The sequence below is a fragment of the Pavona decussata genome, unplaced genomic scaffold (assembly GCF_977016875.1).
Source record: "Pavona decussata unplaced genomic scaffold, jaPavDecu1.1 SCAFFOLD_163, whole genome shotgun sequence".
Lineage (NCBI taxonomy): Eukaryota > Metazoa > Cnidaria > Anthozoa > Scleractinia > Agariciidae > Pavona > Pavona decussata.
The window spans coordinates 992521-1015233 of NW_028145574.1; the positions used below are offsets into that span (position 1 = coordinate 992521).

A 22713-nucleotide genomic window follows, 5' to 3' on the forward strand; every position below is an offset into this window, starting at 1 on the left:
TGAATGTGGGTATCTGTTGTATTTAATATGTAGGTCACGACTTAGCATTCTAATAAAAATTTAACAAGGAAACATTGTTCTTGATGTGTTGTAGTCTAGCCATGTGGGAAACAATATTTATTTCCTGGCTGCAAGAAAACCGAATCACTTTAAAAGTTTTATAGACGCTTGGGTGACATGCAACTTTCGGTTAAAGCGATTAAAATAGCTCGCAAAGAAATCAAATTATCTTATCAGGTAAACTGGCAAGACATGTTCATACATCTGGTCTTTATTTCTTAACTTCTCACTCATTTAAAAATAATAAGTATTTACATCACTGTTGATAGGATCAACAATTCCACTGACAGTGCTATAAATTAATACTAAATTCAAGAAAGTGATTTCAGTAAATGTAATGTGCTAATGTATTGCAGTGGCCCTCAGAAAATGGATGTTTTAAAAACATTCTCAATAAGTAATGAACTACGTATAATATTCTTAACCTTGCAAATATGGTTTTTCCTGATAAAGATCATATTGATTTTTTTTCTTTTTTTCACAGAAAAGGTTTGGAAATTGTTTGGAACAATTTTAATGAAAATTTTCTGTTCCTTTTTTTTTTTTTTAACAATATTGATAAGAGTGAACCGGAAGTCAACTTTCACTGGAAGTTATGTTACACGCATGCGAACTGATTGACAGATTCAAATAAAAGTCCCTGTATTTTGGGGAAGAACGCTCCATGGGAAAATGTTTTGCCTTTTTACAGGAGTTTTGCCAATGGAAACTCCGGACTTTTTTGGGAATTTGACCGGGAAAATTTAGGAAATTTAGGGAAACAAAACCAGCTATTAACAAGAAGCAATATGCCCCACCTTTAAGCTTTAACCAACTGGTCCCTGCTATTAGTCCCCTAGTGTGTGCCGACCTTTGTGGTATAAATGGGCAATGAGCCCCTCTTCAACTAACCCTTAATTATTATATCCTAAATAATTTAAGTGTTACGACTGATTCAAGCATGTTTTGCAAATTCTAATTATACATAATCAGGAAAAACCTTTTAAAAAGGGCTTTCCTGATTAAGATGATATAAAGTAAATAATAATACTTTCTTGACTTTCAAAGAAAAGTTTGGGGAATTGTTTTGAACATTTTTTTATGAAACCAGTATACAGTATAACAGTAATAAACACACGTGCCTTAAATTGCATTTGACATGAACAATTTTTGTTGCTTATTTGAAAGGCTTTACAATGTAGAAATGCCAATGCAAATAAGCAAACATAAAGATGTCATAATATTGACTATTTAAAAATGCGCAAATACTGATTCAATATCTCTGAAAATATTTCTGGAGTGATCTTCAAACTTGGCACCATCATTCAAAGTCAAAAGGGGAGCAAAATGATGCCTGTCATGCTGTTGCCATGACAACAATTTTGTTACTGGCCCTTTTCAAAACATAAACTGAAATTCCCAGTTTTTTTTTTTAGAACAAAAATCGTCTACCCCAAAAAATCTATTAAGGAATCTTTTAGGCAATATGGGAAGTATCAGGACCCTCTCTCTCACTTTGTGAGGTTGAAAGTTGAGATATTTGTTTAAGAGATGGAAAGGAACTGGAGCAAAGTAGGTTGCCATGACAACCAAGCTACTGGACTCATTTTGTTCCCTGTTTGATTTGAAACTCTTGTGCCAAGTTCAAAGAGTACCAAACCACTAGAGATATTTTTGAATCAGTATTTACGCATTTTGAAATAGTAAAAAATGTGACATTATCATGTTGCCTATTTACATAATACAAAACGTCAATATCTTCAAAACACAAAAATCTATTCCAAAAAAGAAAACGCCATTAAACTTGACATTGAAAAGCCTTTCAAATAAGCAACAAAAATTTTTCATGTGATATGTACTTTACTGTAATGAGCAATAAGCCCCTCCAACTAACCCATATTATATCCTAATTTAGGTGATTTGATTGATCAATATAATCAGGAAAAAAGTAATACTTTCTTGACTTTCAAAGAAAGGTTATGGAAATTGTTTTGAACATTCTTTATGAAGCCAGCTATTTACAAGGAGCAATATGCCCCACTAGGTATCCAGCATAGCAGTAATATATGCATGTGCCTTTACAGGTGTTTATGGCAATGAGCAATAAGCCCCTTCAACTAACCCCTGGGGTTAATTATATCCTGATGTGGCGCTTATTGAAAGATCTCCATAGATCTACAAAAACAATACAATGCAACTCTAAACAGCATCAAGGGGATGGTGAGATCTAAGTTGAGTAAAGACACCACTGTCCATAAAACGATTTAAAACTGCCAGAAGAGACAAATTGGGACCATCAAAAGACACTTCTGTTAGTTACTGTTATATTTTTTGAATACATACAAATATACTGTTGACTTAAAAGGAAATATTGCTTCTTTGTTTCCACTTTTTAAATGAGGGCTGCCCTTGAATAAGTGCCACATTTGAGGAGGAAAATATACGGCGCTTATTCGAGTAAATATAGAAAGCGTTATGATTGATCACAGCATCTTTTGGAAATTCTTAACTATAAATTCAGGAAAAACCTTTCAAATAAGGGTTTTCCTGATAAAAATGTTACTAAGTAAACTAAATAGTTTCTTGACTTTCAAAGAAAAGTTTTGAAATTGTTTTACTCTGACTAGAACATTTCTTTTACGAAACCAGCTATTTACAAGGAGCAATATGCCCCACTTGGCATTAAGTATAGCTTTTAGTAAGCAGTACTGTATATTTAGGTGCCTTAACAGGCATCTATGGTAATGAACTATAAGCCCTCCTTCAACTAACCCCATACCTTGCCTCAGACACTGTACCATTGACAAGCTTAACACATCAAAATTTGTGACTGCTACTTAAAAGCAACACAACATTACTGTTCAAGCTGGCTCAATAGACGAATTTGCATTATTTAATACAGTTTCCATTCACCACTTCTTAACTCTATAGTGTCAGCATGTAAAAGCTGGTGGAATGCCGACACAGGGCGCTGGAGATGATGAGCCATATACCTCATATCTTGGGGTGCTACGTTCTTTAAAGTATACCTTCCTTCCCTCTGATGATATCCAAATTTCAATTGTTCATTCACCTTTGCTGAGTTGAGAAATAATTGGTGGTTCAATACAGCCCACAAAACTAACAAGTACTTTTGCTTCCAAGGCAAACCACACTTTAGGAGAACATCTTTCTCAGAATTGTAAAGGAACACCACAAAACCCTCATTGCTAGTTAATATTGTAGGTATTAAAGTTAAATTAGGGTGGCGGCTATGATAAACAAAAGAAAATGCTATACATGTTGCTATGGCTTGTGATGTGGATGACATGCCTGTCCCTTTTTTCCCTTCCACTGCTACATTCTTGCCTGGTGACAACTTGTTTGATCCACTAGCTTCTTCTGCAGCACTATTACCGGGAGAATCATCTTTTTAAAACAAAAAAAATACATTAAATCATTTACACTATCAAGGACCACGGACCATATTTTCAATTGGGGGGTGGGGGGGCTAATTCAAATGCCGTAGGTTTAATATGTGCGCCTTTCTTTTCTAACTATAGTTAGAAAATTTACACACCGATGATCCAAAACAATACAAGCTAACTAAAGTTATACCTAAGCAGGCTTCATGGGTTAAACCTTAGTGTGCAAACATACAACCAATCCGAATGCTTAGTTTTTCGCACGTGCGAGAGGGAGCACATGCGGATCAACATAAATATTCAAAACCAGCGAACAAGTGTGAAAAACAACAGGCGAAGGAAAAAAACATTTTTGATATAAAATACAGGCACCTCAAGTGTAGTACTGCAATGAATTTAAATGTGCGCAGTTAACATCACCGATAAAAACTAACTGCTGAATAGGCGTGTCGTTGTGTAACAAAAGAACACGCAACTATGGTTATCCATGTTGGCCGCGGTCATCCATCGTTTTGGATCATAAAGGCGTTTATTCCTAACAATAGTTAGTTTGATCAGAAAAGAGGTCACATTACTGATTGGAAGCTAACTAAAGTTATTTCTGTCCTAACGACCACAGCCGATGTTTTCACCCTTCTTGGCATCGTGAATGCCCTTTCAACGGTTGCACTTGAAGCAGAATTCATGAGCTATCACGTCTCTCCTGATCAGCAACTTTTGTTAGGTACCGCTTTCAAAATATTGGCAGGCTGTGACTAACAATGTACTTGTTTTCTGAATAAGAAAAATGTCCAAAATCTTGGAAGATCTTTTCCTCTCTGGCACTCCACCACATCTATGTTGATGTAAATCATACAAGTCTCTTGTTTGATTATAACGCTGGACTGTACGTTCCTGCGTGATTACGCGCTGGAACGGCATGTCATCGATTGTTTCAGATTCTCTTTTGGGACTTTTGATGGCAGTGGCTAACGTATGCCATTGAGCCGACCTGTATACAGCATGTTGTCATTTGACTGAATTCTGTCTCTGGAAAATTTTTTACCTGTACACACCTCGTCAAGAAATGTGGGTTTCTTTATAAGTAAGCAACAATGTCAACGTGAATGTTAACGTGCTTATTGGCCACAAAAAAGGTTAGCCAGGACCCCGGGGTGATAAGATTGCATGTTAACGCAACTTATTTTTCGACTCGGCTAGGTAGGTTACCCACCTCCATGTAAAAAGCCGCTTAGGTGGCCTCACTTTCTTAAGGTGCATGCATTACCATAATTATTGCAAATTGCTCATGTCGAGTAATCCGTTACGCCCCTGACTATATAAAACCATTAAGTAATCTATTTATGCTAAATTATAACAAAACAGTTTTACCTGATCCTTTGCACCTTTTAGCCGCAGGTCCTGTTGAAAGAATCAATAAAACGGATTTATAATTCATAATATAACAAAAAAGAGAAAACGCATGTAACAAGGAGCTTTTGGAATATCAACAGTTAACCTGCAATCAGGGCCAACAAAGATATACATGTACATGCAAAAACTTTATGTAGCCTGTTTAGTTTCTCACAAGAACCTACAGGTATATATATGGTGAAGAAAAAAAACAACAACAACCAGGCAACCAGGAAAATAAAGACTGAAATTGTCTGACATTTGCCATGAGGACAACCAGAATTTTTGCCTAGTTTTGAGCACTGAGTGAGACAAAAACAAACCCAAACAAAACAGGTTATTTCCCCACTGAAAATGCCAAAAACACGACCCCTTTTTTTAATGCAGTAAAATGCAATTCAAGTGGCTTACTACAGTTTTAAGGGATAAAATTTCCCAACTTTGAACTTTTTTTAAAAATGCTAAAACATGTCTTTCCCTGTTTCGTATTACTGTTTGTTACAGTATATAACCATCATATGAAATATTTCAACCATACAGGTGCTAAAGATAGTTAAAATAAGCAACCAAGTGCTTTAAGGGGGGACTGAGAGCTAGCAGTTTCAATAGCATTTTTCTCAAAATCCACCCATATGACCCTACCTTAAAAATTTCATAAACTAGAAATTGCCTTTGCTTGAACACCCATGGATGCAAAAAATAAACAAAAATCTGTAAGACAGATTTTTTGTAAAAGGGGAAAATGTCATATTTTCACTATTTTAAGGTAATTCCTCTGTTTTGCATTGCGCATCCTTACTGCATGCGCACACGCATGAAAGTCCTACTAGATTCCCTATGAGTCTAAGCTCGGCAGGGAAAAGAATGCTTATTTAATTAAAGTGTATATGACAGATTTTTTGTTATTTGCTAGATTGATTCTAATTGATTTTTTTTTCACCGCGTTTTAGCCTAAATGCCCGAAATTTCACTTCCGGTCCGGTTTGGTTCAAAACCGCACAAGGTGGGGGCCTCGGGATAGTGGTGTAATGACATCAAAAGCAGAAACTTAAGGATCTTAAGGAGGCTGAATATAGGTTTTTTTGCACATGCTTGTGCTGATGTGAGGCAGCGCGCACTCAAAGATTGCAAAAATCAACCATGGTGACAATTTATTTGTCCTATACCTGTTCCATATGTGTTATTTTCATTCCTAAAATGACACACTGTTGTCGGTTTTAGTGTTTTCTTAGAATACTACATAAAAAAGTTTCAAGAAGCCAAAAATCCAGGAATTTTGCAGGATTTTTGCCATTGCTATGAGAACCCAACTGAATGCAGTGCATGCACAATTAAACACAAAATTGAAAATAGATTGATTTCATGATTTTTGAACCACATCAACTTTCTCGGAAACGCATGTGTTGCTCAGGAACCACTCGATAGAATTTCATAAAATTTGGCAGGGAGATACTTTATAAAGCGGCTAGTAAGTGAAGATAAAAGATATTTGTAGTTTAACAAAGAAAATTTTAAATAATCAAATTGTCCTTCAACAACAGATAGCTGAAAATCTGTCTGTTAAAATACAGTTTTAACAGTGTTAACATGTGTATATATTGTAAGTGACTAGTTTGTTTCAGCCAAATGATGAAAAAATCTATTGACTCAATTTCGGTAAATAAATAAAACCTGATTTCATCCAGTCATGTTACCATGGCAATGACAAACACGCCACCTTAGCTATCAAAATAAGAAAGTTTATCCTTTTAACTGATGTCTGGCAAAATTTGGTGACCGATGGATTAGCCATTTTTTTAAAAGATGGCAAATGCGGTGCAGGTATTATAAACTGTGTTCAGCAACCTTAAACAGAGAACTTTAACAACAAAGAACTCTTGCATTCCCTAATAGTCAGCAGTGTCGGCACATATCTGCATGTGTCAAACTAAATGTGCTTGTGGATTACATAGCCTAAGGGTAAGTTTGTACAGGAAGGGTTTTCCAGGCAGTTCTTTTGCCACCCCTTCCCTCCCTCTTGCTACTGATTTGACAGTCTAAGAGATGCCTGTTTCCCTTACTACGTGGGGGCTCATGGCTGCTGCCAGTAATGAGAGCAGTCCTCATCTAAAAGCTGGTAGCCAATAGTGGCCAGAAGCTCCTGGATGTCTCAGGCACCCAAACCTCCCTAGAAATGCAGTTGTTAACAACAAATGGCATACATTCCAAGTGTTTCGCAGTAAATATAAACATATTAAAATTATAGTACATGTAAGGATTTAGATCATTCAAAACAATCATGAAAAATAGTGAAAATGCTGAACAACTCTTACAGCACGTTTTTCATGGTTTTTAGTTGGCTTTTTTGTGGTGTTTCCATAGTCTCAACAGTTGATTGATAAAACAATTCTGATAATAATTTTTTCTGTATCTTAAAATTATATTTTTTGTCCAAATGGTGAATAAAGAAAGTGGGGAAGTTTCCTTGTTTGTTCTACCATGAAACTTTCTTTATCCTTCACCCCATGAAAACAGATAACTATTTTTTTTTTGCTTCCACTTGGATAAATTAGTTTTCCATAAATGGAAAGCAGTGAGCAAGTCTAAGCGAATCATATTTCATTTAATTAATATGAAATGCTTTTTATCACTAACAGTGTGTGCCAGCCGTCTTTTTACTCTGCGAAAGCAAATAAAATTCTGTTTAAATTGCACTTTCAAATGCATGTAAAACATATGATAGCTTCAGAGCTTCATCATGACTTATTAGTTTTCATAAAAAAAAATGGGACCACTGAAAAAGTCCCCATAATCAAAAAGTCTGGATAAAGGAGGTAATCAAGGTTCAAGTGTAGACACAGTTCACTTGATTTTAATTTATTTAGTGATTTTCACTTTGTATTTTTTCTAAAGTTTACTCACAATAATGTCTAGTATACTTACCATTATCATCATCGTCATCATCATCCTTGGGTTCTGCCTCTATAGCACCTTAGGAGAAAAATAATAAAAAAGGCATTCAATCAAAATCACTGACCAACACTACTGCACCTGCATGCATTACTGAAAGAATATCAAAATCAATCACTTTACCCAACATTTAATTCCAAAACAAAATGACTGTCAATTTCATTTCTATTTTCTGCCACACAAACAAAAATAGAATCATAATACAATGAAAAATAAATAATTAAAAACAAATCAATATACAGGAAAATACATTTTCATAATCTCCAGGAAAAAATGTGAGTTGAAAAATTTAAGTTTCCTGACTTTTCACTCACTTTGACAACATCTACGACTTTCCCTGACCTTTTACAAAATTCAATTACTTTTCCCCAAAGTTGAAGACTATAGCACAGAAGATGCCCCTCCCCATGCTTCATTTTAACAGAAAGAGTATTATAAAAAAATCATATCCTGATTTTCAAGTGTTGTAAGTTATAAAGGTCATACAAAATGTAACTTATCATTGTTTCAAGTGGTTTCACAGCCTAAACCTGTGCCTCCAGTCCACAGTGTTTTCTGCATGTCTACCATGCTGATACTGCACATCTTTATTGCAATGTGTCAAGACGCATCTATTCAAGCTGGCTTACAATTTGTTTTATATATATATAGTTAAGTAATCAGTCCATGTTCAGGAAAAACTGAGGCACGAACATGGACTGATTACTTAACTATAAAGCTCCTTACTGTTGAATCTAAGGAAAAGCAACTTTGTCTTAAATTCAGTCGCGGTAAGACCCACGTAAGATTCCTTCCCATGGGGGGTTGTTACGACAGCCTGATAGATGACGTTTTTTGTCAAGCATTCTTCGGCTAAAGGGCATTTTGCCTTGACCCTACAATTACATGTTCTGGTTGTGGTTGTTTCATCGCCTTTAAGCATGTTCTTGTTGTGCGCGCTTATTTTACTTTGCAAGTTGGGCATGCATGAGTAGCTTATCTTACGTGGGTCTTACCGCGACTGAATTTAAGACTCACTACCGAAACCACCTGTCGTCTTTCAAAGACCCGAAGAAAAAGAACGCAACGGAGCTGAGTAAGCATATCTGGCGCCTAAAAGAAAACAACATAGAATTTACCATCACGTGGGAAATAGTGGCACGGGCCAAGCTGTACTCAAACGCTAACAAAAAATGCAATCTTTGCACCACTGAGAAGTACTTCATCCTGTGCGAGCCGCATTGCAGTTCCCTAAACAAAAGAAACGAGTTAACAAGCACATGCCGGCACGCCAATGCATACCTGTTAAAACACGCATGAAACCCTCGCTATAAAAGACCAGATCTTGGCCATTCAACTCGCACCTGAAGAGAGAAGGCAACTTCTTGAGTGACTACTGTATCTAGATGTCTATTGAGTAAAATGTGACTTGAAGATCCAGGCAAAGCTAGAAGTGCTGGGATTAATTATCTTGGTGGTGTGGGGATAAGTTCTAGACGTTGTCATGTAACAGGGGGAGTAGCCTGGTGTGTACAAATCTAGTTACACAATTTCATCACAAGCTAGAATCGTGGTGAAATTACAAAATTTCAAAGCAAAAATGACAGTTGGTCATTAAGTATATACATGTAGACTTCTTCGAAGTCCATTTTAGGTTTAACTGCAAGAGAAAACATCACCCTCTATGGCTAAGCTCTTGGCAGACAAAATCTTAAGTCACTATGCACTGCGTTCAGCCTCACCCCACAAGGAATTTTTTCCCAATTAGCAAGAGAACTCTTCATTTTGGAAAACAGAATGCATGGGGTTGGATGGAAAGGAGGTTAAACTCTACATCTTTCCTGCAAGTACATTGTATAGAAGGTCCAGGCCCATAACAAATTAACGAAGAAATGATGCTTGGGGTGAAGAAAACAGTTCCAAAAGGTTAAATGCAAACAAGTTCCTTCAACACAACTTTTGTCCGTTATTCAATGACATAACTTTGCTTCATGTGAAAAATTGATGCTGAACAAATTCAGCAAGGCCAACAAGCTTGAAATCAATTTCTTATGAAAAATATAAATTCAAAGTCTACCATTGAAAGCTTAATTTTTTAGTTGCCTCAGGTAAACAGGCAATAAGTTTGAGTTTTTTAACACTGACATACCTCTTGGACAAGCAAACCAGTCTGGTTCTCCAAATAATGCACCTTCATAACCTATAAGGATAAATGTTACTAATTTAAGTATACAGTCATGTAACTGGCTATCATATTTATTTATTTATTTATTTATTCGTCTTAGGGTTTTACGATGTAATTTTTATGTTTTTTTTTAGTCATCTTGTAATTACTGAACTCTGAATTGTACAGTCCAAGTTCAAGCCCTGGCCTGGATCATTGTGTTGTTTTCTTGGGCAAGATATCTACTTTCACAGTGCTTAGACTCCACCCGAGGCACAAATGTGTACCAGCAAAATAATGGTAAAGGGGAACCCTGTGATGGACTAGCTTTCCATCCAGGGGGAAGTAAAATACTCCTAGTTACTTAAGATAAGCTCCCTGTATGGGCCATGGCTCGACGCAAAAAATATATTGCTCTTGGTGTGTTGAACAATTATTCTGCCTGAAAAATTACAGTTGTTGTAAAAGAAAAGAAGATAATTTATGTCTCAAATGTGACAATGTGCTACACCTTTTACTTTTCTATTACAGTGGAATCCCGATTTTTCTAACCTCCAAGGGAAACAAAAATTGGTTCGAGGAATCGAGGGTAAAAATGCAGTCTTTGACTAAAGAAGAGAAACGACTTTTGCTTCGAGTTATAAGGAGTATAAAAAAAAATTAAGGGTTCGAGAAATCAGGACTCCACAGTACTTTGTCTAAGGAAACATTTCACTACCTTTTTACTTTTTGAACGTAATATGATCACAGACAGTGTAAACAGCCACAAGCGAGCAAGCAGTGTCTATTTTTTCCTAGCATGCAATGCAAAAAATGAGAGATCTAGATAGAGTGGGAATAGCCTCCTATGCAGTCACTTTTAGGGGCTAAAGTGTTTTGCTAGCCTCTAAAAATGACTGTGTGGGAGGCTAGTGCAACAAGCGCCTGCCATGTTTTTCCCTGATTTGCATAATTCTTATTTCTCCAGTAGCATGTAGTATTTCAGGAACAACTAGATTCATAATTGCATGTACTTGGGCTTCTCTTTATATGAAAATAAATTTTCTTTACATAATTTAAGGTGGTAGAACTGCTATAAACAGGTCCGTTTTGAGAATAAATTTCACAGATGTACAAGGACTTTTCGAAATAAAAACTACATAGGCTTACTAAATCTATGTCTGAGGTGTCAATTTTCACACCTTAGGTGTGAATTTGGAAATTAATTGCGGGCTCATAAAACTAGAGATTGCCGGTTTACTGTTTTCCTTTGATAGTTACGGAAATAATTTAATTTGGGGCTGATTTATGACAAAAACATCTAATCACCTTAAAATACGGGGTATGCTGGTATTTATTTACGGACCCAGCATTTATTTGAACCTGGCGTTTAATCGTTTAATGAAGTAAAATTTTCATCATTTTTTGACAAGGCTAAAACAACTAATAAACAAACGCTGGAGGGATCCTCGCAATTTTAAAGACAGCGAGCACTACAACAAAAGAAAGAGAGTGCGTCAGCCATAACAACAGGAATGTGAACATTGCTATATATTTTCAATTTTGTTTTGGTGTACAGCATACATCGCAGTTAATGTTACGCCAGACTTGTTTGTTAAGCATTTATTAAAATAACAAATTAAAGCAGTATCCCGTACAGAACGTGCCATAGAAGTGCTTTTCTAGTGAATATCTGTAGTTGTTGGCTCGACGCAAATAAACGCCGTGACCTAAATTAAACGCTGGGACCTCGAACAAACGCCCCGGCGTTTATTTAAAAATTAGCAGTTTTGACCCGGCGTTTAAACGAGGCCGGCGTTTACTCGGGGTCCGGCGTTTAATCGAGAAAATACGGTAATAGTCATAGATTACCTTAATTGATTTAAACTAACTCAGACATATCTGTTATCTGTAACACGGATGAACGAATATACATGTAAAGTACTACAGATTGATGAATCTCTCCTGTCGCGCAAACCTAGGTGATCAAAACATGCAATGTTTGTTTGACAAACATGCACAGTTCCATGCTCCAAACGAACATTTCCATTTGTTTAGTCACCACAGTTGTCTGGGAAACTGTCAGCTTTGAAAAGTAAACATGTGTGAAGAAACGGTCAGGCTTCACGGCTGAGCGCAAATGGCAGTAAGCATTTCAAACTCCATAGATAGAGTTTGCTCGTATAAAGTTCATGGACCGGTTCCATTCCAAAGTAGACAGTCATCATACTGAGGAACTACCATGGATTTAGCGAATTAAAAATCACAGTAATGGACCATGATGATATTGTATTGAGTTCAGTGTTGAATAAAACAATGAAACAGCCAGCTATGTAGGCTAGATATTTACAAGAAGCTTCAGTTGGTGAAAAACAAAGCAGTGGTGTACCTACCTATCCAAAGTCCACCCACTTTGCAATCGGCAGGTGTTTTCAACCCTGGAACTCCTTTGAACTTATGTTCCTTGTTCATTAAACAGTACCCATTTTGACCAAGGAGTGGAAGAAAGATATTTTTGGCAATTTTGACATTTAAGTCTTTTTCTTTAGTATCCCCTTCCAGTGTGACTGTGGCTAAAAGAGCATCATCTGTAAGTCGCCTGAAAGCCTGTTCGTATGACTTGTAGGCTTCTTGTTTTTTAGGCCCAACATTTTTGCTTGCAAACTCCTTGTCCAAAGGAATAGCTCATTAAATGCTAAGGAATGACAGCAACCGAAGAAACGACCCTATAAGAAGAAATGGTATAAAACCCTATGCTCACTTAATAAGATTTATAGCATTCTTGTCCATAAATTATTGCACTGTACATGTACTGCTAATTTAATTTGTTATTGAAAATTTTAATAATATAATTTAAATAATAATAATTATTATAGTGCGCTTTTTAACATACTAGGTGATCAAAAGTGCATTACAACAATAAATAACCTAAAAATCTACCACAAAATTTAAAAATAATCACTACAATATTTGTTTATATATACATATCTAAGAAATATTTAAAGCTAATTTAAAAAGATAAGTAGAAATACATGTGATCATGCGGAGGCTTACATGAAGAACGTTCCATAAAGCAGGGCTGCAAATAAATTTTTTACCTTGAAAGGACATGTGTCCGACTAGGGCACCATTTTGGTCGGACATAACCACAAAGGTACATTTGAAAGAGTAGCGTATAAAAAAAACAAATTTTATTTGTAAATGATATAGTCAAATGTTGCAACAAAAATTTGGCCGGACAAAATGTCCGACCAAGGTTGCGATTTCATCGGACATTGGCAAATTTTGGTGGGACATTGTCCGATGACCGACAGTTATTATTATATTATAGTTATTTTTCTGATTGGTCAGTTTGTGATACGGTCAAAATTAGACAAAATCTTGCTTTTCTTATTTTATACAAGAATTGCGGATTAATTCTGCGGCTAAGAGCGAAGTGTTTGTTGAAAATTGCTCGGCTTATAGTTGAGTATACATTGAATCTTCACTCTTACAATAATTATTTTTTGGCGCAAATACTTGGCTATAAGTCGAACCCCTTTCTTACTGAGATTTGGCCAGTTTTTCAGAAAAAAAATTGTCCATATAAACAACAGGGCGTCTTGACATTAAAACATCTAAATTGACAAACAACAACAACAACAAAAAACATTTCTATGTGTGATTTATTTTGATACCAGTGCATCCCTCATATGAGAAACGCAGCTGTTTACTTGTTCTTGAAACATATTGCGACATTCTGCCGACCCCACTTTAGAAACCGACAATATGCAAACTTGATGTTATCCGCACTGTAATAGAAGCCAACGAATTTTCTTCGACATCGTAAGACACTGCTGGTGTTTATTTTTGCGTGATCTTGTGAATCCGTTGAATCTAAGTTGTTTAAAACGAAAACATTAATAGTTTTACTTCGAAATAATTATTACATGTTACTTTGGGCGAACAATACTCAGTTCCAATTGAAACAACTCACAAATGAATATCAAGCTGCACATACCTTTTGAGAACAAAATTCGCTTCCGACAAAATTGAAGCCACTGTTACTAACCTCGGTACACTTTCAAAGTCCGACAGTACTTTTATTCAAAACTAGCCGCAATTAAATTCATCTGCTAATATTATCTAAAGCCACAACAAAAATTTCCAGGCGGGTGTTTATTTGAAATCCATAACCGTAAGTTGTCGGCTGCCATTTCGAGCCTCAGAAACGGCGAAATGAGTCCAACAGCGCTCAACTATATATAAATAACAAAGATGGCCGTAAATTGAATCTCAAGCCTCAAATATTCATACTTTATAAGAAACGATTTGATTGGTTCTTGACCTTGATAATAGCTCCAATCTGATTGGTGTGACATACAAACATACACTGAAACATACATGAATGAAAAACTGAACTTCACATAGCCCACTTGCGCTGACATATAGTTATTTTTCAAGAAAATAACTCAAAAAGGAAAAATTCTCGGAGTTCGCTGTTAACTGATAATATTTAAAAACTGACGAAGCATGAAAGTGACTCAGAATGCAGGAAATGGCATTTCTGAGAGCTCAGACTCAAAATTTCCCGGGGGAACATGCCCCCGGACCCCCCTAACAAAATTCACATTCACCGTCAATTTTTTGTCCCACTGAGTGTCACTGAAGTCCCGTTACAGCCTTGTGAAAAAAAAAAAAAACAGTTTCTTGTAAAGAAAAAGTAGCGACGATGATGGTACACTACTAATTAACGAAATATGTCAATGACAACATCTGCAACTGTTGTTATGCGGTACTGGTCTTGAGAAACAAGTGACATCGAGACACAGCGCTGTGTTTTGTGCTATGGTTTGAGTGTGGTAGAAAAAAAGAAATTTACTAGAGTATTCAGTGAAGCTCATTGAGAATAGCTACATATGATGTCCACAATCAGCTAAACACATTAAATAAGAGCCTAAGAATTTGGCTGAACTTAGCAGCGATGTTGATCCCCTGCTTTTTCACAAACGCCCTCGACTATCTGAGAGCCTGGAACAGGCTACCATGTAAACAAAATAAAAAGTCTGCATGTGTAAGAAAGAAAGGAGAGAATTATGGCCTGGTCGGGGGGGAGGGTACACTTTTTAAAATAAGAATTAAAAAGTGGGGTCTTATTTTTACATGACAATATTTATTTATTTTTTTTTTTTTGGGGGGGGGGGGGGGGGTTCAGTTAAATTGAAACACAAAATGTTTTGAAAAACCATCCCCCCCCCTCCAACGTAATAAACGATTGGTCCCTTATCAAGTGGAAATTTTTTTCCAATCCAGGCTTGAAACCTACTTTTGCTATTCGAACTATCGCATAATGTATGGGGCTGTGCGGAAATCTTACCTACATTTGCAGTGTTTATAGAACAAACAAGATCTACCTTCTATAGGGAAGGTGAACCGCGTGGAATTTAATTTTTCTTGTTTACCTTAAACGAAATATTGACAAGTAGCTTTAGCAAAAGTACTTGCACGAATGACAAATATATCTGGAGCATGCGTGACTCACGTCGAAATCGAACGAGCGGGGTTTTCCCCTTATCAATGACGTAATCAAAATGTGCCAAGGCATGCTCCCATTGTCGCATTACTCGGCAATAAATTATGAATTCCCGAATAGAAGGATTGGCGGTTTAAAAAACACAAACACAGGATATATTCCTATTAGATAAAAAACATTCCCGACTTAAAATATAAAACCACGTGCAAAATAACAGTTATATTGAGCAAAAGGAAAAATACTGCCCGCTGAATTTTCTCTGGTGCTCAGTCAAGCGTGCCACACAGTTTGAGGCATCCACAGCTATTTTTAGCACGGCCGTGTGAAAATTCACGTTGGAAAGTTTTGCATATATAATTACGAATAAAGGTTTGAAACTGTATTTACTTTGCGATGGAAGCTGTTTCTCTGAGCAGCAAAAATAAATACTTCACTTCTTGGAGACTTGAAAATCCCAAAACCTGTTGAACTCACCTTTTAGAGAAACAACACTGGGATACAGCTTAGAACGTGGACCAACGTTATGCGCATGCGTAGAGGTAAAAACATCTTGTTCTAGAATAAATACTACCACAAGGAAAGCAGATGCTCTCTTGAAACAAATATATGCCTGTTCTCATAATTAAAAATTAAAAGTAACGTAGATCCACGACTTGTTTTTCTTAGTGCGTATGGTCAAATGTTCCACACCCCCTACCCCCTCACACAGATAACTATTGACTGACACTAGTAATTAATAAATTAATATGAATATCTTAATCAAATTAAATTAACAATTGCTAGAACCGAAGCCCAGCCATTGTTGGCCGAGGTAGAGGCCCGGGCCCTGATTAACCGACAAAACTAAAAAACAAAATACACGGCTTGCAGAACACGAACCGCTGGGGCTCATGCCCCGCGCGGTTAAAAATAAATAAAATAAATAGACTGCAGAACACAAACCGCTGGCACAGACGGGTTTATAGCAGAAAAGCTGAAGGCGATCTAATTTGTCAAAAAAAAAAAAAAAAAAAAAAAACAGAAAAAAGAAACCTGTAACATTTTCCCGCGTGCCGACCGGGATGAATGAAAGTGGCAGCTTTGTTCAAGTTTGAATGAAATCGAGAGCGTTTTGCATCAAGTTAAAAAATTGAGTACTCGTCTTGTGTGCCAATCGCTCCGGCAAAATTTTCTACAAATTTCTAGCCTCAAAAGCTGCCAAGAATTTGCTGTGTCAGCTGGGCCGAGCTAAAAGACTGGAAAAGCTTTTCAACGATTTCTCAGGTGAGTGTTTCTTTGTTTACTACGCAAGCAATTTCACGATCTTTCCTCAGTGTTTTGACAAACGCATCTAGTGCCTTGTTGCTTGCAAGAACTCTGGATCTTTTATGAAACTAAATGGTTTTTCAAGTGGGTCTAGATCTGATGTTTCTAAGAATAATTACTTTGTACACCGTCTATCTTTTTGTCTGCCAGAAAGCTAAAATTTCTCGAGGCACTTCAGTGCGAGCTCGGATTTTCTCAGGTGGTTTTCTCCATCTCTTCAAGACGAGTCGAGATCTCTGTTTAACGGTTGCGAGAACCAATCTAAGGAAATACATCCACTGTTTGTAATTTCTGAGCCCTAGAATACGGGACAATCCAAAAGTGTAGCGAAAACAATACTTTAACGTACGTTTTTGCTGAACTGTAAGCTTAATTTGCCAGTTCATAAATAGAAAGGTAAGCAGTAAAAGATTTTGTACAAACGATTACAATTCTTAACAGCAAACTTGGTTGTCTTTGTTGTGTTCAGTATAAAACATCGTTATTTATAGTTTGGTGTTCTTCCGAGGTCGTTACTTTTTGAAAGCGCTCTGCCATTTTTCTCCCGGACGCATGAAAACTACGTATATCGCAGGATATCTGTTGTGTGCGGACGACATATATTGAGCTCGCAATGACCATATCACAATGTGTTGAATAATAAATCACAATATGTCTGTCCCCTCGTGAAAACAGTTCAAAGACCTTTAATAAGTACATTTAGATCTAGACATAAATTCTTCTGCCACCTACATTTCGACCAGAATAACCCGGCCTTAACTTCATCAGGGTGAATAACTGAACCGTACGCTACACATGCCACCAGTACACTGTAAACTATAACGAGATTTAAAAACGCGCTACATAACTGAGGGCTTGAACAATCGATGAAACCGATGATCGGAAAATCAATCGATCAATCGATGACAATCGATGCCTTGTTAGTTAATTGGCATCGATTGGCATCGGCCAATCGATGACCAATCGATAATCACACAAAAGTGGTCGCAACTCATCGATTGTCATCGATTGGTGTTAAAAAAAAAATTTCGGTATTCCACACGTTCCAGCATGTACGTATACGCTCTCGCAGTACGCACAAATGTTTCAGATTTGAATTCGTTCACCAGATTGTTTGTATGCAGATGCGACTGGAGACGAGTGAGCTCTGAATGGTGGGTGATGTAATTATACTGAATTGTAATAAAATAAACCAGAATAAACGTGAATAGGCTTCGGTAATCACTTTATTACTTCTTTGTCACAACAGAGGTGCATTAAGTAAACAGGGTAAAAAATGAATAAAGTTTACTGCATGCAGGCTTAAATGGGTGAGCCGTATAGTAAAAGCTGGAAAAAAAGAGACCATATCGAGAAACTTAGAGCTGCGCGGAAAAAAGCCAACAACACAACATGTACAGCCTCTGTCCGAAACACAGTTACGACCGGTCACAAGAGAACTATAGGCCATAGTTTGGACTCAGATTCTTTTTGTAAATCTTGACTGAAAATAAAATGCATCAAAAATGAGAACCAATCGATGACAATCGATGTCAATTAACTGATCGATTGGCGTTGATAATCGATAAAAATTGATAATCGATGAAATCGATAATCACAAAAAACCCGTGCATCGATTGTTCATCGATTATCAATATCAATCGATTAATTGGCATCGATTGTCATCGATTGATCGATTGATTTTCCGATCATCGGTTTCATCGATTGTTCAAGCCCTGATAACTGTAACGAGGGTTACGGTTTTTTTCGCCAACGAGTAGTTTCGCCAACGTCGAGTTCGCCGTGCTCACGCTTAAAGAACGAGAAATTTTTGTGTTTTTCTTCTGTAGTATAGTAATAGTTAATTCGGGATTTGCTCAGCATTATTTCAATTTAGTGCAGCTGATTCATCACTATCATCTGCGTTGGAGAACAGACAACTCGGCGAAAAAACCAGTTAATGTAACACTGTAACAAAATATGTCCATAAAAAGATAATGTCTCATGTTGCCTTACCATTGGGAAGAATTTTGGATGAAATTCCGTTTTGGAGAAAGGCACACCCCAACAGTTTGGCGCCTCGTCCCTGCTGTATGCAACATACACTCCTTCGACGTCCATTTTGCGCTGACCCGCGCCACCACACAGTGCACCGGTACAGCGGTGTTACTCGTCACCATGGTGATCGGAAAGGAGTGGATTACCAGCCAATGAATAAGGTCTCTTCAAATGGTGCCAAGATTTATAGGGTTTTGGATCTTGTGATGGGTAAGAAAACGGTACTTTTCTTATTTTCTTTACCCTCTATCCAGGCGATTCGTACCCAAGGACGATTTGTAATCAGTCGCTTTGTATCCAATTTCCGACTATTCGTTCGAATTGCTGGATTCGCTAGCATCGTTTTCTAACGAGTGAACCGTCGCAGGTGATGATATGCAACATGCTTGCTTTGACTGCCCTGAATAATGTGAGTTTTTACTACTACACTTTGCTTGATTTTAATAATTCAAAGTTTAATGTCAAGCTTGTCAAAAACCATTTACCTTCATTAACGTTAACAGTATGAAGGCAATGCTCTTTTACAAACGGAGACAAAAAAAATGCTCAGTCTGCAGTCTGCACGGTTTACCTGACCGTGCAGAATCAGTTGCAAAAAAGTCCAGCATACTCTTGACTAATAACTCTAGTGTTTAATACTACCCTAGCGAGTGGAAACAAATGTTCTATCGAGAAAGTGCTGACAGTTGATGGTTAGGTGTCTCTTTAAAAGTACTGAAAATGTGTTTTAAAAAGGACAACACAATACACGAAAAGAAAATGTGAAAAGTAAGCTTGAGGACAAAATTTATTTAAGTTTATTACAGTGAATCTCACAAATGTGCCCCACAGAAGAGATTGGAAATTCTGGGGGCCAGGGAGATTCTCACAGACCAAAAAAAAAATTAAAGAAATGTATGGCCTTTAATTCGAATTTCCAGATGGATGAGGGTTTCTTATTTAAGAAATCCCTTCCATGGGGTAGACCTACATTTTGAAGCCACACAATGGTCTGGGACTCATGATCAGGTCAAGTGAAAAAAATGATATCAAAGCTAAGTTTAAATGTATGCATTTTTTTTCAGGTTCACTTCACATTAATACCTTTCACTGAAGAGAGAACTTGACTGTACAGTTTGTGACTAAATCTGAAACTTATAAGGCTAACTGTTTAAAGCCCTGGCCAAACGGGAATTATGTTTGATGACCAAACATTATCAAACATTGTTCGGTGATCAAACATTTTACCGTTTGGCCAACTTGTCTGATGACGTTTGAACTCCATCAAACATGCGATCAAACAAAATCAAACATTTCTTTTGTTCCGATGTTTGTTGTAATTGGTGATGTTTGGTTCAGTTGGCCAGGTGAATCAAACATGTTTGGCTGGCAGATTCCGCCACAACTCCCTGTGTTCTGATGTTTGACAATGTTTGATAAAACATGTTTGATGATGTTTCATCATCAAACATTTCCTGTTTGGCCAGGGCATTAATAGTAAATCACAACCAGCTTATATATGCAAAAGTCTATTAATATTTATTGCAGTCAGAAACCCATAAGGGGTTGAAACGTGCAACTTTCCTTTGTGCACTTAGAAACAAGCTTCCGAATATTCAATTTATTCAAAAAATAACCCAAGAGAATTTAACCAATCAAAATTGCAATAGGAGCTGCTGCAGATCCTCTCCTGCAAATTCAAACCTTTGCAAGGAATCGCCTGTAGTCTGCCTTTTTATGTCTCTTTCACTATTGTTGTTGCAAAATTCAAAGAACTCTTACTGTACGCGAATTCGTCTCAACAAGCAAGGTGCTGGATGTAAGCAATGTATAAGAAGGTAATTGTCCTGAATATAAACATCGAAATGGTCAGCTTCATTAAATTTACAGCACATGCTAACGCACACGAGAAGGCTTTATCTTGTTTTTGACAACCTAAGTAAAATAAAGTTAACTTTCGTTCTGTCAGTACTTTAAAAAACTTTACTAAGACACAGTTAATGAAATTCTTTAGTTTCTGTACGAAGTTTTCAGCTTCAAGGTTGGAATTCAAGTAGTTGGCGTAAAAGAAAAATTTCATTGCGTGTGTCGCTACGTGTATAATGCACGCGTACAATCTTCATGTTTCCAAATATGGTATTTAGCAAAACTGAATTTTCCAACGCTGTGAACGCACGTTACTTGTTTCAAACTCTTATGGGTTTCTTGTACAGTGCAGCAATTGGATGGTGATGAAAATCATCAGCTACTTTGCTTAGAGAAGTGGGCAGAAGGATTCTTTCAGAGAGTAGATCACTCAACTTAAGCCAGATGCCTACTTCTAATTTTATTAAAATCCCTAATTGATTTTATTGTTGTTGTAAATAAATGTAGAAGTAAGCTAAGTTTTTCTGGAGAAACATTTCTCTACACTAGGAGATAAATTAGGAATATATTATCAATGTTAGTACATGTTTATATATACACACTTAGTGATTTTGGTGTTTCAAGCAATCTGATTGGTTCACTATCTCTGGCTAATGAGCATTAGTATTCACTCCCTAACCAGCGAATGTTGTTCCAAACAAAAACAAATTGGCTGGCATAAACTTGTCTTCCATCAGTGTTTCTGAATCAGAAATTCTACAAGAAAATACTTAAAATATAAAGAAATGGGCAAATTTTCAAGAAAATTTTACATGGCTGGAAGGAAGCGCCGGTCATAAATAATTACAACAAAATAAAGCAATGCTCACCTCTATCAATTACAGCTGCCACCGATATACACTTAATATGCTACCATTCAAACAGCAAGCCATTTTCAGCAATTGATGACAGTGAGTCCGCAGAAGCAAGCAAAGCACTTTATATGGTTTAGTTACCAGGTCAAATATGTTCCAAAGTCCTTAAAAGAGCTACATCTGTTCATCGTTTCTCTATTTTGAAAAAAAGTAGCTTTCTCAGAATTGTCATTTCCAATCTGTTTCAATTTTCTCTAGCCTCAGCCATCCTTGATCCTTTTTGTTTTAGAATCACTTCGTTGGAGTGGTTTTCCTCAGCAAACTAATATTTTTAGGTTTTTCAATTATAGAGACTTCAACCGTAATTTAGACTGTCAAAGAAATGGCTCAAAATATCATGGCTTAGCTCCTTTAAACACCTTTCACTACAGTTTTGTGCAGAATGTATACCGTTTTCAGGTGAATTATTCCCTACAATTTTTATTTTAAGTGAATTTTAAAAACATAGATTGAGTGGAGGATTGTTTTGCAAGGTGACTTGATTTAGATTGTTGTTTTGAAGGATGTAAAAGAACCATTTTGCTAGCTTGTGTCAAGGATTTTAATGAAGATTAAATAACTAGCTTTGCCATGTTAAAAGATTCTGTAAAACGTTTTGCCCATGCTTTGTACCGCTTGCAAGTTTTCCATGCATGAATTGAGAGGTCAATTTATTATGTAAACATTTAAAGGTTTCATTTTGACAATGTTGAGAGTGCCTGTTGTTAAGATCACTTTGTGTGTATATATATATATAATCCAAAAATAGGTTGAAATCTTCATCAACTTAAAAGTGCTCGATAGCTGAACTAGAGCAATAATTATAATATAATGCAAGAGATAGGTTATTCGGTCATTTATTCGCTACTCTGAGTTTCATGCTTCTTGTGACATGCTAGGAAATTACTACTAAACAGTGTTCTTTTTTAGTTACTGATAACGATCCCGTGTGACACGTCACGCAAAGAAGTTAGCATCTATTGTCTATTGTTCTGTATTTTCAAATTTCTCTTATTGTAACCATTATTTCTGGCAGTTGCCTGATGATTGCTTCACAAGAAGCATGAAACTCAGAGTAGCGAATAAATGACCGAATAACCTGTCTCTTGCACTATATATATATATATATATATATATATATATATATATATATATATATATATAGGCAGAATATGAAGGTTTACGCAAACAATGTACTCCCAGCAGAAGGATCCG

At 36.6% G+C, this 22713-nt stretch overlaps 1 protein-coding gene across 6 annotated transcripts; it reads right to left on the minus strand.

Annotated features, from left to right (window-relative positions):
• Positions 1 to 627: 627 nt before the first annotated feature.
• LOC146464522 (uncharacterized) lies at positions 628 to 18834 on the minus strand. Of its 6 annotated transcripts, none has more exons than XM_085129781.1 (6): positions 18719 to 18834; positions 12300 to 12632; positions 9913 to 9963; positions 7758 to 7805; positions 4815 to 4844; positions 628 to 3447 (listed from the first exon to the last, which is right to left on the minus strand). In XM_085129781.1, the coding sequence occupies exons 2-6, from the start codon at positions 12376 to 12378 to the stop codon at positions 2933 to 2935; spliced, it is 723 nt and encodes a 240-aa protein (XP_084985907.1). In that variant the 5' UTR covers positions 12379 to 12632; positions 18719 to 18834; the 3' UTR covers positions 628 to 2932. The 6 variants fall into 6 exon arrangements, with proteins under 6 accessions (XP_084985907.1, XP_084985912.1, XP_084985909.1 ...); XM_085129786.1 differs by lacking the exon at positions 18719 to 18834 and adding an exon at positions 9066 to 9127 and having other exon boundaries at positions 12300 to 12387; XM_085129783.1 differs by lacking the exons at positions 12300 to 12632; positions 18719 to 18834 and adding exons at positions 8780 to 8876; positions 9066 to 9127.
• Positions 18835 to 22713: the final 3879 nt, after the last annotated feature.

What these genes read in the sequence shown, in the direction of transcription:
- LOC146464522 (XM_085129781.1), bottom strand. Translation starts at nt 12,378, where the DNA reads ATGAACAAGGAACATAAGTTCAAAGGAGTTCCAGGGTTGAAAACACCT. An exon ending in AGTGGGTGGACTTTGGATAG is followed by an intron (nt 9,964 to 12,299) that starts GTAGGTACACCA and finishes TTATCCTTATAG; the next exon opens with GTTATGAAGGTGCATTATTT. An exon ending in CTGGTTTGCTTGTCCAAGAG is followed by an intron (nt 7,806 to 9,912) that starts GTATGTCAGTGT and finishes TTTTCTCCTAAG; the next exon opens with GTGCTATAGAGGCAGAACCC.